Here is a 12,336-nt window from a genome sequence, read left to right as displayed (position 1 = left end):
GACCAACCGCTTGCCACTAATTAACAGCACCTCAAAATGATAAAATGCGTAAATTGATAAAGTACTCTAACCGCAAGTTAACACAACTTCACACATCAATTATCAATAAACCTGAGAAGGGTTAATGAACTTTTTAGTCCCTCTAAATATTATTGATTTCGTTTTTAGTCCTTCAAAAATTTTCCTTTAAGAAATCGTCCCTTCAAAATTTTTCGTCTAAACTATTGGTCCCTAACGTCAAATTTGCTAGAGATTAGCTACGACTTTAGCCACCGATTAGCTACGAAATTTGACGTTAGGGACCAATAGTTGGGAAGAAAAATTTTGAAGGGACGATTTCTTGAAGGAAAATTTTGGAGGGACTAAAAACGAAATTTGAAATATTTAAAGGGACGAAAAAGTTCATTAACCCTAAAATAAATGATGTAGGAGAGAGAAAAAAAAGATTCACACATAATGTCCACCATTTATTTTAAAATTCAATGGTTCAGATTCATTCTCACATTCTCATATAAATATGACATTCTCATATGATATGTCCCCTCTCTCTCTCTCTCTATATATATATATATATATATATATATATATATATATATATATATATATATATACTACTCCGACCTGATTTATAAGCAAAAATTCTCTTTTTATGTTCATTGAATAATGAATGTATCTAGTCTACATAGAAGACAAGATACATTCATTATTCAATGAACCTAAAAAGAGAATATTTGTTTATAAATAAGGCCAGAGGGAGTATATAAGAAGGATATATTTACTCCAAGAGTAAGAGTAAGTGTAGAAGACTTACTCCAATTCTTAACCATTCGTTATCATTAATCTAACGACTTTAATTAATTTTTTATATAAAAAATATTTTCAAAAATAATTAGATTAAATATCAATTAAAACCGTTAGATTAATATATATATATATATATATATATATATATATATATATATATATATATATATATATATATATATAATTATCAATAAATTTGTGTTATATTTTCAAAAAATAAATAAATCTGTGCTTATCCATTTATTTTCACACGGTTAAACGATCTCGTACGTTTATTTAGATCAAACGCTTAATAGTTAGTTACCTCACGTGAGGAATCCATTTCCATGCTCTCCACACTTCCAAACGCGGAGCGTATACTCCACGCGTAGATACTGCGCGTGAAGTATCAATCACCGTTGTATTTTATTCTTAACGCCAATCTCCCCTCTCCATGAAACAGTTTCACCCAACGCCTATGGCCACTCCTCTTCTCCAAAATCCCTCGCTGTTTATCAACTCCGTTACTCTATCACCCCAATTCGTTCCAGAAGCTTCTTCATCCTTCAGCTAAGAAGAAAAAAGGTTCGGTTTTGATAAGCGCTGTTTACCCTTATTCATTATTCCCTTTTTTCATTTCTGAATATTTTGATTCAGTATTAGGGTTTGCATTTTGTGGTTGTTTTTTCTTTGCATGCAGTTCTTGAAGGGAAAATCGTTTTTTAGGTTTTGATATGATGTAACTGTGGTTGTTGAAATTGAATTGACTCATACAATTTCTTTCACTGAGTTTATATATCTAAATATTGAAGTCAAGTTAATATGCTTACAAATGTTTCTGAGTGAAATTGAGTAGATGAATTGCGGAAAATTGGTAGTTTGAAGATGTTTGAATGAGTCTACAACCTGATCCATTTGTATGATTCTGTTTGTTTGCATGCACTTCTTAAAGGAAAAGTCCTTTTGAGTTTTGATGAAATGTAAGTATTGGTTGTTGAACTCTCAAATTAACTTATCCAATTTCTTACACTGAGTTTATGGATCTTAGTATCAAAGTCAAGTTTACACGCATACAAATGTTTCTAAGAGAAATTGGGTAGACAACTCCCGTAAAATTGCTAATTGAAGATGTTTGGATTGGTGATATGTGATGGAATGGAATGGAGTGGAGTGGTAACTGGTAAGGAATCAAATTCCATTGTTTGATTTTGCAAATAATGGATTGAATCCATTCTATCCAATCGTTCAATTTTCATTCCGCCCAATTTGGGGTGTATGCAAAGGAATGAACTAATTAGTTATTTTCTATTTTGATAAACTAACAAAAATACCCAAACAATGGAATGAAAGATTTGATCCATTCCATTAGGTTCCATTCCGCTCTGCTCCGTTCTAGTCCAACAATCCAAACATAGCCTAAAATGACAGTGGTTCAGTGTTTTCGAAAAAACCCAAATTGCAATGTATGAATAATAAGGCTCTCTAGTCCTACCGTAGTACCATCCATCCTTCACTCTTTAGTAATTCTGAGCCTTTTGATTTGTCAATTTGTCCTTTGTTTGAACTTGTTAGGCTCTTTTTGTATGCTAATGGTTTGTGAATTTGACCATCAGTTTTGAGTTTTGACATCATATTCTGGTTTCGTCTGGTCTGACCATCTTAATTTTTTATTGATTGTTTAAAACTTCGTTGTGGTTTGCTTTATTACTAGTAATGTTCTATGAATCAAAGTCTTAAGCATTATTTTTGTATTAACTGAACTCTTGTTTATGAGTCAAGGTCTATGGAGATTTCAGGAGCTTACACTTTTCAATGACTCTTGATTTTTAGAGCCTTGAATGCAATGTTGGGAGGGAGAAGGAACTCATGCTTTATCTTTGTTATTTTCATGTGTATTGTTTTACAGTGTAAAAGATGGGAGATGCAATTGATTTGTCTGGTGATGGAGGAGTCATCAAAACCATTTTGAGGAAAAGCAAGTCAGATGCTGTGGCTCCAACTGAAGATTTTCCTGTTGTTGATGGTATGCTTGTCCGTAATGCGAATATTTTAGAGTTCAAACCTAGTAAAGTAGTTGTTAGAATATTATAAAATATCTTTTATATTTTTCTAGACCATCTTGCAGTATATCTCTTAGGATCAGATTTTATATACTTTTAATTACATAATTTGTTCTTGATTTATGCTTTAATGAGACCATTTATTTTGAAGCACTGCATGCATGGCTTTATTCTTTCTTATTGTATTTTTGTTTCTCCAATCAGTACACTATGAAGGCACACTCGCTGATACCGGCGAAGTCTTTGACACTACACATGAAGACAACACTATATTCTCCTTTGAACTTGGAAAGGGTAGTGTTATCAAGGCTTGGGACATTGCAGTCAAAACCATGAAGGTCAAATAGAGCATGCTTCGAGAACCTGTTTTAATGTGTACAAAGGTTTTTGTCTCATATTTTTTTTGCTGGTTGCAACAGGTTGGAGAAGTTGCAAAAATAACATGCAAGCCAGATTATGCATATGGTAGCGCAGGATCTCCCCCAGATATCCCTCCAGAGTACTTATCTCATTTCATGCACACATTAGTTTTGGTTAGAACAAAAATTTAAAAATGCCAATAAGGACCATTTATTATCAAAATCTTTAGTCTAACAAAATATCAAGATAGAGCTTGGTTTGTTTCCTATTCTGCTTTCCTTAGTAGTACTCGCAAGAAGTTGAATTGCATCTACATGAGAATGAAAGTCTCTAACTGTTATTTTGTTGGGATTCCCTTGCAGTGCAACACTTGTTTTTGAAGTTGAGCTAGTTGCGTGTAGGCCACGGAAGGGCTCAACTACTGGAAGTGTTTCAGAGGAGAGGGCTAGGCTAGAGTAAGTTGTAGCACATTTATGCATAATATTTATTTTTTTCTTTTCCTCTCCAAAAGTGGAGTCGAGCTGTTACTTTTGTTAGCCAACAAAAGTTGGTCTAGCTGGTAAGTAAGAATTCTACTTACATCCTATAAAGACGAGGTTTCAAATCATTATTTTGATATGAGAATCTCATTGGTAGGCATGATATGTTAGTATTTATATAGATGTAGGACCTTTCATGGTTTTGTTCAAGAAGGAAAATCAAACCAAACTGAAACGTTGCCACAATTCGGTAAAATTGAGCTGAACTCTTAATGGTTCTTCCCAAACCAAACTGGTATGGTATAAAGGTTTGGTACACTGATTCTTTGTTTTCAGACCAAATTACCTTTATCTTTTTGGACCGAGCTCAGTCAAATTGCTATTATTAATTGATATTAGGATTCTTTAAAAAACTAAAAAAATCAAACTAAATCAAATATTAAGAATGTTCACAAAACCCAAAACTGAAAGGAAAAGACATGAACCAAATGTTTTTGTTCAGTTTGTGAACTGCCCAATGCCCATCACAGTTTGATTATTTTTGGTGTGGTTCGGCTTTGTAAATGCTCTTTAAGCCTTGGTGCTTTTCCCTAGCCCTAGTGAGCTCCAGCCATTCAACTGACGTAAACATCATTATATGTAAAAAAACTGTTATTTTTGTTTGCTTGGAATATATCGCAATGTGATGTGTATACTGTTCTGACTTGAAATAAAACACAGGGAGCTGAAAAAGCAGAGAGAGATTGCTGCTGCTGCAAAAGAGGAGGATAAGAAGAAGAGAGAAGAACAAAAAGCGGCAGCTGCAGCTCGTGTGCAAGCCAAGCTTGAAGCCAAGAAAGGTCAAGGAAAGGGGAAAGGTAAAGGAAAGTAGGGGTTCAAGTATCTGCAAAAATTATTGTATGAAAATAATCAAATATCTTTGAACAAAATTCTGTGTCCATTCTAAATAATTGTTGGCATGAATATCAGAAGTTGGATAGCTTGCTATGGAATTAATAATATCATGTTTTTTCATTTGGGTTCGTTATCAAGTATGGCTCATAACTAGGTGGAATTTACACATATACACCTTAATTACACGATGCTTATTCTATCAATAAACTAGTCCTGTACATGGGTTAGGTCAACCCATAAATCCGGTTAAACTCACAAAAATCTAGAAAAAGTGTTAGGTTGGGTAATTGGGTGGATGAGTTTAAAAAAAGAAAAAATCCATTAAAAAATCAGAGTTTTGGGTAAAATCGAACTCAAATCCAAAAAATCTGCTGTCTCACTAATTTAATATTTATAGTTTTTGTTCACAACTGTAGTAACTAAGGTGATTCTTATTAATATTTCTAAAAAATATATAAATTTTAATATTTTTGTTTACAATCTTTTATCATATTTTATTTCACACACTTAGTTATTTGGTTACTAAATACAAGTGACAATTAAGTGTGATTATTTTCCATTCAATTTATAATTGTTATTTTTTATGACAATTAAAGTATATTTTAATCATTATGAAATATCTAACTTTTTCAATTTTGTAAGTGTGTTTTTATGTTAAATATATATTTAGTAGTTATGTAATTTTTCTTAAAATGACCACGTTAACAATTATTTATTTCTTTTTATTTATTAATTTTTGTTATAGAAGATAAATTCATTATTACTTTAATGACCAATCACATTATTCCTTTCAATGCAATAAATAAATCTCACTCACATTTTATAATGGTTTATTTCTTAAATAGATAAAAATCTCGAAATACCATATAAAATAATAATAATAATAATAATTTTCTGTTTTTCAAAATTTGATTTCCTCTTTTTACAAATTTTAATTTTATAAATAAAACTTTCCAACAAATAAAATAATACAACTTTAACACTGATTAGAGGAATCACAATTTTAACTAGCTTCCATATTTATGTTGAGATTCCTTTTGTATTTATCATAAGTATCCGAAACTTAGTATTATATAATAACCTTTTTGTTCCATTAAAATCAAAGTGTGAACCGTTATCATGACAAAAGAATTCAACCAGCAAGCTGAGATTTGTGTAAGGTTAGAAACCTTGTGGCATGCTCTGTCCAAAGATTTGATAGTAACAATTCCGAAGATCATACCAAACATTGTGAAAGATCTCAAAGTGATTGAAGGAGGTGGAGGAGTCGGTACTGTCTTGCTTTTCACTTTCTTCTCAGGTCAGTCTTTCATTCTTTTTTACTTCAACAATTTATACAAGTACTTTAAATTAATTCTTCTTTGGGAGTTGAATCATAGGTGTATCTCCAGTAAGTTACCAGAAGGAGAAGATAACAGAGATTGATGATTCATCCCATGAAATTGGATTACAAGTGATTGAAGGAGGATATTTGAATCAAGGTTTCTCATACTATAAAACAAGTTTCAAGCTATCTGCCATAGGAGATGATAAGACTTTGGTTAATGTGAAGATCTCATATGATTATGAGTTGGAAGTTGAGGAAACTAGTTTTCCATTGAAAACATTAGAATCTGCTTTACATTTTCTTAAATGCTTAGAAACACATATTATGAATGATGCTTGAGCAGTATTATTTTATCTGTTATTACTGTCTTTAAGAATGTTTGATATTACTGTAAGAGTCAAACTATAAGAGAGTAATGTTTAAAATTCCTGATTTCTTTTAAAATAAAAGAAAGTTTATCAATTTTATTATTTTCTTTATGCATTCATTTTATGAGTTTATATTTCAATTTACAACTTAATTGTTATGCATTCATTTTATGAGTTTTTTTCTTTCTGTTTTTTATATAATTTTTTTAATTATTTTATACTATTTAAAAATTTATCAAATTTTGTAGTTTACTATAAGTGAAAAGAATATGATTTATTTAATAAATAAAAAAGGCTAGTAAAATTTGTTTAAAATTGAGAGAAAAATTTTGTTATAAGAAAATAAATTTATTATTAAAATTCACGTTATCTTAAGAAATATTATTAATAGTTGGTATCAAAACTAATGAAAGGTATTTTAATTGAATAAAATGAAATGTATTTATTGCTAAAAGTGAAAGTTATCTATTAAATAAAATACATTTTTTTAATTTTTGTTCACAACTGTAGTAACTAAGGTGATTCTTATTAATATTTCAAAAATATATATAAATTTTAATATTTTTAATAACAAATATGTTTTTCTTATAAAACATAATTTCCTCTCAATTTTGAATAAATTTCACAATCTTTTATCATATTTTATTTTACTAAATAATTTTATTATTATGTACAATTCAATTCATTAATATAATCCTTATTTTCTTATTCTCTCTATTCTCTCCTCACTAAAAGTGTCTCATCTACTAACAACTTGGTATCAGAGCCTAGTTATTGTTCTTGATAACTTCACGTCAGAGATCGTGTTTCCAGGAAAAGTGAATAAATCGCTGCAAAGATGAATGGTACTAATGGCATTCTGAATTCTCTTCCAATGCTTGGCGGCAAAAATTGGATCCGATGGAGAAAAACATGCAATCTCTGTTTGGCTTTCATGAAACCCTAGAAGTGGTTACTAATGGAATTCGTGTGTTGGCTGCAAATGCATCCAACGCACAAAAAACTACCCACGCCGAAGCCAAGAAGAAGGATTGCAAGGCTGCGTATTGTATTCCAATGGCGGTTGATTGTGCAAATTTCGATAGAATCTCTCATGCTGAATCAGTGAAGGAGGCATGAGATATTCTTGTAAAATATTATGAAGGAGGTGAGAAAGTCAAGGTTGTCAAATTGCAGACCTTGCGTCGACAATATGAATTGTTGTCAATGGGAGAAAACAAAAAGGTTGCAGAGTATGTGTCGAAGGTGCAGAAACTCGTCCATCTCATAAAGGGTTGTGGTGAAACCCTAACTGATAAGATGATAGTTGAGAAGGTAATGCGTACATTGACTTCTCACTTTGATCACGTTATCGTAGCTATTCAAGAATCCAATCAACTTGAAACCCTAAAATTGGAAGATTTGGTTGGTTCATTGGAGGCGCATGAGATTAGGATTGTCAAAAGGAAAGGAGTTCAAGATTCGATACAAGCTTTGTAGGCTCAGACATGGAAAAAGAATGGTGGTTCCAACAAATTAAAAGACAAATTCGACAAGACTCGGGGCAAGAAGCCTTGGTTAAATTCTCACAATCAGCAGGTCGAAGATAGATCTTCTGAATCCTCGAAAGGAGGAGGTGGAAACTATCGAAAGGACAAAGAAGATAAGAAAGGTAAAGGTGTGCAGTGCTATCACTGTGAGAAGTGGGGTCACTTGTCTAAACATTGTTGTTACAGAAAAGACAATGGATCGACAAAAGGAAAAGACGAAGGAGCAAACTTTGCACGCCAAGATTCAGATGATTCTGAAGGTATGGTGGTTATGAATGCAATCACAGATAACCGTGTCAAATCCAAGATCTGTTTTGGTATAACTGATGAAGTCGAAGTTGAAGGAGTTGTTGAGAATCCAGTCGAAGTCAAAGTAGAAGCAGTTATTGATATTCCTGACACAGTCGAAGTTGAAGAAGTTATGGCTGAAACAAGCCAAAGACCTCAACAAAATAGATTTCCTCCAGCAAGACTTCATGATTATGAAGTAGTAGTTGATGATGAAGTTCCACCAAATGGAGAATTAGTTCATTTTGCTTTACTTGCAGGTGCTGAACCAATCAATTATAGCGAGGCATTAAAGATTCAACAGTGGAATTTAGATATGGTCTAAGAGTTACAAGAAATTGAAAGAAACAACACATGGGAGTTAGTCGAATTTTCAGCACATAAAAAAGCCATCGACGTAAAGTGGGTGTTCAAACTGAAACACAATGCTGATGGGTCGATAGCAAGACATAAATCAAGTCTAGTAGCTCGAGGATTTTTTCAAAGAGCAGGGCTCGACTACTCTGAAGTATTTTCTCCAGTAGCAATATTGGAGACTGTTCAACTAGTGGTAGTATTGGGATCCAGTCGAGGCTGGTCGATATTTCATTTAGATGTGAAATCAGCGTTTCTGAATGGTCCTTTAGACGAAGAGGTCTATGTCACCTAACCTCCAGGGTTTGTGATTCAGAAGGAAGCGAGTAAAGTATATAAGTTGAACAAAGCACTATATGATCTCAAACAGACACCTAGGGCAAGGAACAAGAAGATCGACTCATACTTAGTCTAGTTAGAATTTGTCAAATGAAAATCTGAGTATGGTGTCTATGTTCAGGTTGTGGCACAAAATATAACAATCATATGCTTATATGTTGATGACTTGCTGGTAACTGAAAATAGGTTGGAGAACTAGTCGAAGTTCAAATAGCCGATGATGAAGGAATTTGAAATGTCGGATCTGAGAAAATTGTCTTATTTCCTAGGCATGGAATTTCAAATGTCAAAGTAAGGTATGGTGCTACATCAAAGGAAGTATATCAAATAGATACTCAAGAGATTTAGAATGGATGATTCGAATCCTGCATGCTCACTTGTTGAAACAAACTTAAAGTTGGAGAAGCATGGAGAAGAAGACAAAGTCGATGTAACTTTGTTCAAGCAAATTGTGGGATCTCTGAGGTATATGTGCAACAGTCGACCTGATATAGGTTTCGCTGTCGAATTAGTGAGCAGATAGATGAGTGAACCAAGAGTGTCACACATGAAGGCTACAAGAAGAATTCTAAGATACTTAAAAGGATCGATAGAGTATGGAATTCTATTTTAACGAAACTTTGAAAACAAAGAAGTAACAATCACTTGTTTTTCAGATGCTGATTGGTGTGGAGATAAGGAAGATCGAAGAAGCACAACTGGATATTTCTTTCAAGTATTTGGTGCTCCAATTTCATGGTGTTCGAAGAAACAACCTGGGGTGGCATTATCATCGTGTGAAGCTGAATATGTAGCAAGATCCTATGCTGCACGTCAAGCAATTTGATCAGATCGATACTTGAAGAAATAAAGGTCAAAGTAAAGAAACCTCTTCTGTTGCAAATCGACAACAAGTCAGCCATAAATCTGGCGAAGAATCCAGTTTTGCATGGAAGGAGTAAGCAAATCGAAGCTAGACTTCACTTCCTGAGAGAAAAGGTAAATCAAGGTGAACTTGAAGTTAGGCATTGCTCGAGTGAAGCACAGTTGGCCGAAATTTTCACCAAAGGATTAAAGATCGACAGATTCCTAAATTTGAGAAAGAAATAAGGAATAATTCAGATTGACTATTTTTAGAGTTGTTCGACAACTTGTATTATAGGGGGTATGTTGGGATATTATTGGGATTTGTTGAGATATTATTGGGATTGATATTATTAATATAATATAATATAATATCAAATCTAATCTAATAATATCAAATATAATCCAAGTTGTGTAAGCCCAAGCCCAATCGGAGTTGTATATAAATAGTCATAGTCTATATCATTATTTGTACAATTCAATTCATTAATATAGTCCTTATTTCCTTATTCTCTCTATTCTCTCCTCACTAAAAGTGCCCCATGCACTAACAAATAAATGGCATTTTCACCGTGAATTCAAGACAATGCAATGTAACATCAATAATAAATCTAAATTCTGCACAGGGTAAAGTTTAGGCCAGAGAATGTGACTTGAAGAAACTTAAACCAAATCCAAAACCAATGACAATATTGTAAACATATCACAGTAGGAATGTAAACATAAACCAAAACAAAATAATAATATTTGGGCTAAACACATGCCCCCAAAATTCAAAGTAAACATAGTTTCATCTATGATTAAAAAGAATAATATAAAAAACATACAGCCGTATAAGATAATAAAGCACATAATAATAACTTAATCGATTTTTTAAAAAAAGTGATTTTACCAATAAAATAGTCCTTATCAATTTTCCCAACAATTTCAGGGAAAGTCACCAATCTATAAGGAGAGAAAGCGTGTTTTGGAAGAGGAAATTGGAACCATTTATATACCTAAAATCACCCAAAATCAGAAATCAACACAAATTAACTTACATGGAAAATTGAGTTGAATAAATAATTAGATGTATGAGAATTGAAATTGAATTGGAAGGGTTGCATTGAGAAGAACAATTTGAATGGATAGAGGATGATCGCTGTTTTAAGGTAAAAGAGTTCTTTGTCTGAGTCGATAGCTCAGGTTCAATTTCAGAATGCGTATGTTGTTCTCAAGGCCTAATAAATGAGAGAGTTTGATCAGTGCACTGTTATCATTTGACATGGTTTATATTTGACATGGTTTACATGTTTTCAAAGTCCAAAGAGATATAAAATTGATTACAAATAATAATTATAAATTTCAAATATTACAATTTAATAATCATAATTGAAAAATTGAATTCACATAAAAGAGAAGTTATAAAATTAAATATTAAAAAAAGGAGATGGTTACAATTGAATATTGAAAATTCATAAATTGAAAAAATTGAATATTGAAAAGTGATCTTTCTAAAAATCATAATCATTATTATAATTAGAAGTGTATATATAATAATTATAATAATATTATACATTTCTAAAAATAAATTCAAAAATATAAAAGTTATAGTATATTAAATTAATTAAAAAAACCTCTTGGATTAGTCGGTCGCAAGGCCGGATACCAAGATTTCCAAAAAAAAAAAAAAAAAAAATTAATTAAAAAAATTGGTCAATATTATTAATATAAGAGCTTAAAGGTAGTGCACTGTCAGTGTAAATATTTTTACACGGTCAGTATATCACAACCCTTAAAAGTAAATACTTTATATTTGATTTAAGGAAAAAGTCAAACGTTTATAAAAATTAACGGTTTAGATTTTACTGACAGTGTAAAACTGCTTACACTGTCGGTGTATTTTCATTAAATCCTTAATATAATTATATTATACATCACTAAAATTAATCCAAAAATATAAAAAATTAAATTAATAAAAAATGATTACAAAGAGAAGTTAGGATTTATATATTTAAATCTAAATAATTATAATTAAATCTTTTTAAAAATAAATTCAAAATATAAAAAAATTATTCTATTAAACTAGTAACAAACCCGTGCATACGCACGGGTTCTGCTCTGATACGCGCATTTATTTACATAATACATTTATTTTAAATAGAATATTTAAAAAGAAAAAATATTTAGATCAACAATAAATTTTTCGTATATAAAATTATTTAGATCAATAATAATTTTTTTTCTTGGATCATAAATATCATCTTTCATATATAAAAATATGTAGACAAGAATAAATTTTTTCCCGTATTCAAATATTATTTATGATTAGATACAAAAATATTTAAATCAATAGTAAATTTTTGTATATCAAAATATTTAGATCAATACTAGATTTTTATTCCCGTATACGAATAAAAAAAATTTGGATCATAAATATCATTTTTCGTGTATAAAAATATTTAGATCAATAATAAATTTTTTTCGTATACAAATATTATTTTTGTTTAGGTATCATTTATAAAAATATTTGAATGAATAGTAAATTTTCGTATAAAAAAATATTTAGATCAATAATAGATTTTTCCCGTATACCATTTTTGAATAAAAAACTTTTGGATCATAAATACCATTTTTCATATATAAATTATTTTAGATCAATAATAAAATTTTCCCGTATTTAAATATTATTTATGTTTAGGTATCATTTACAAAAATATTTGGATCAATGGT

General features: G+C 30.9%; 2 protein-coding genes across 3 annotated transcripts; both read left to right on the top strand.

Annotated features, from left to right (window-relative positions):
• Nucleotides 1-1,209: 1,209 nt before the first annotated feature.
• LOC131637077 (peptidyl-prolyl cis-trans isomerase FKBP20-1-like) lies at nucleotides 1,210-4,696 on the top strand. Of its 2 annotated transcripts, none has more exons than XM_058907638.1 (6): nucleotides 1,210-1,368; nucleotides 2,698-2,806; nucleotides 3,048-3,181; nucleotides 3,263-3,342; nucleotides 3,566-3,658; nucleotides 4,403-4,696. In XM_058907638.1, the coding sequence occupies exons 2-6, from the start codon at nucleotides 2,698-2,700 to the stop codon at nucleotides 4,551-4,553; spliced, it is 567 nt and encodes a 188-aa protein (XP_058763621.1). In that variant the 5' UTR covers nucleotides 1,210-1,368; the 3' UTR covers nucleotides 4,554-4,696. The 2 variants fall into 2 exon arrangements, with proteins under 2 accessions (XP_058763621.1, XP_058763620.1); XM_058907637.1 differs by having other exon boundaries at nucleotides 1,211-1,368; nucleotides 2,690-2,806.
• Nucleotides 4,697-4,850: 154 nt separating this feature from the next.
• On the top strand, nucleotides 4,851-6,261 carry LOC131637078 (phytohormone-binding protein CSBP-like). The gene is made up of 2 exons (XM_058907639.1): nucleotides 4,851-5,876; nucleotides 5,956-6,261. Exons 1-2 carry the CDS (start codon nucleotides 5,696-5,698, stop codon nucleotides 6,240-6,242), a joined length of 468 nt encoding a protein of 155 aa, XP_058763622.1. The 5' UTR covers nucleotides 4,851-5,695; the 3' UTR covers nucleotides 6,243-6,261.
• Nucleotides 6,262-12,336: the final 6,075 nt, after the last annotated feature.

The sequence above is a fragment of the Vicia villosa genome, unplaced genomic scaffold, assembly GCF_029867415.1.
Source record: "Vicia villosa cultivar HV-30 ecotype Madison, WI unplaced genomic scaffold, Vvil1.0 ctg.001908F_1_1, whole genome shotgun sequence".
In the NCBI taxonomy this organism is placed as follows: Eukaryota; Viridiplantae; Streptophyta; class Magnoliopsida; order Fabales; family Fabaceae; genus Vicia; species Vicia villosa.
This window is presented reverse-complemented; position numbering and strand designations above follow the sequence as displayed.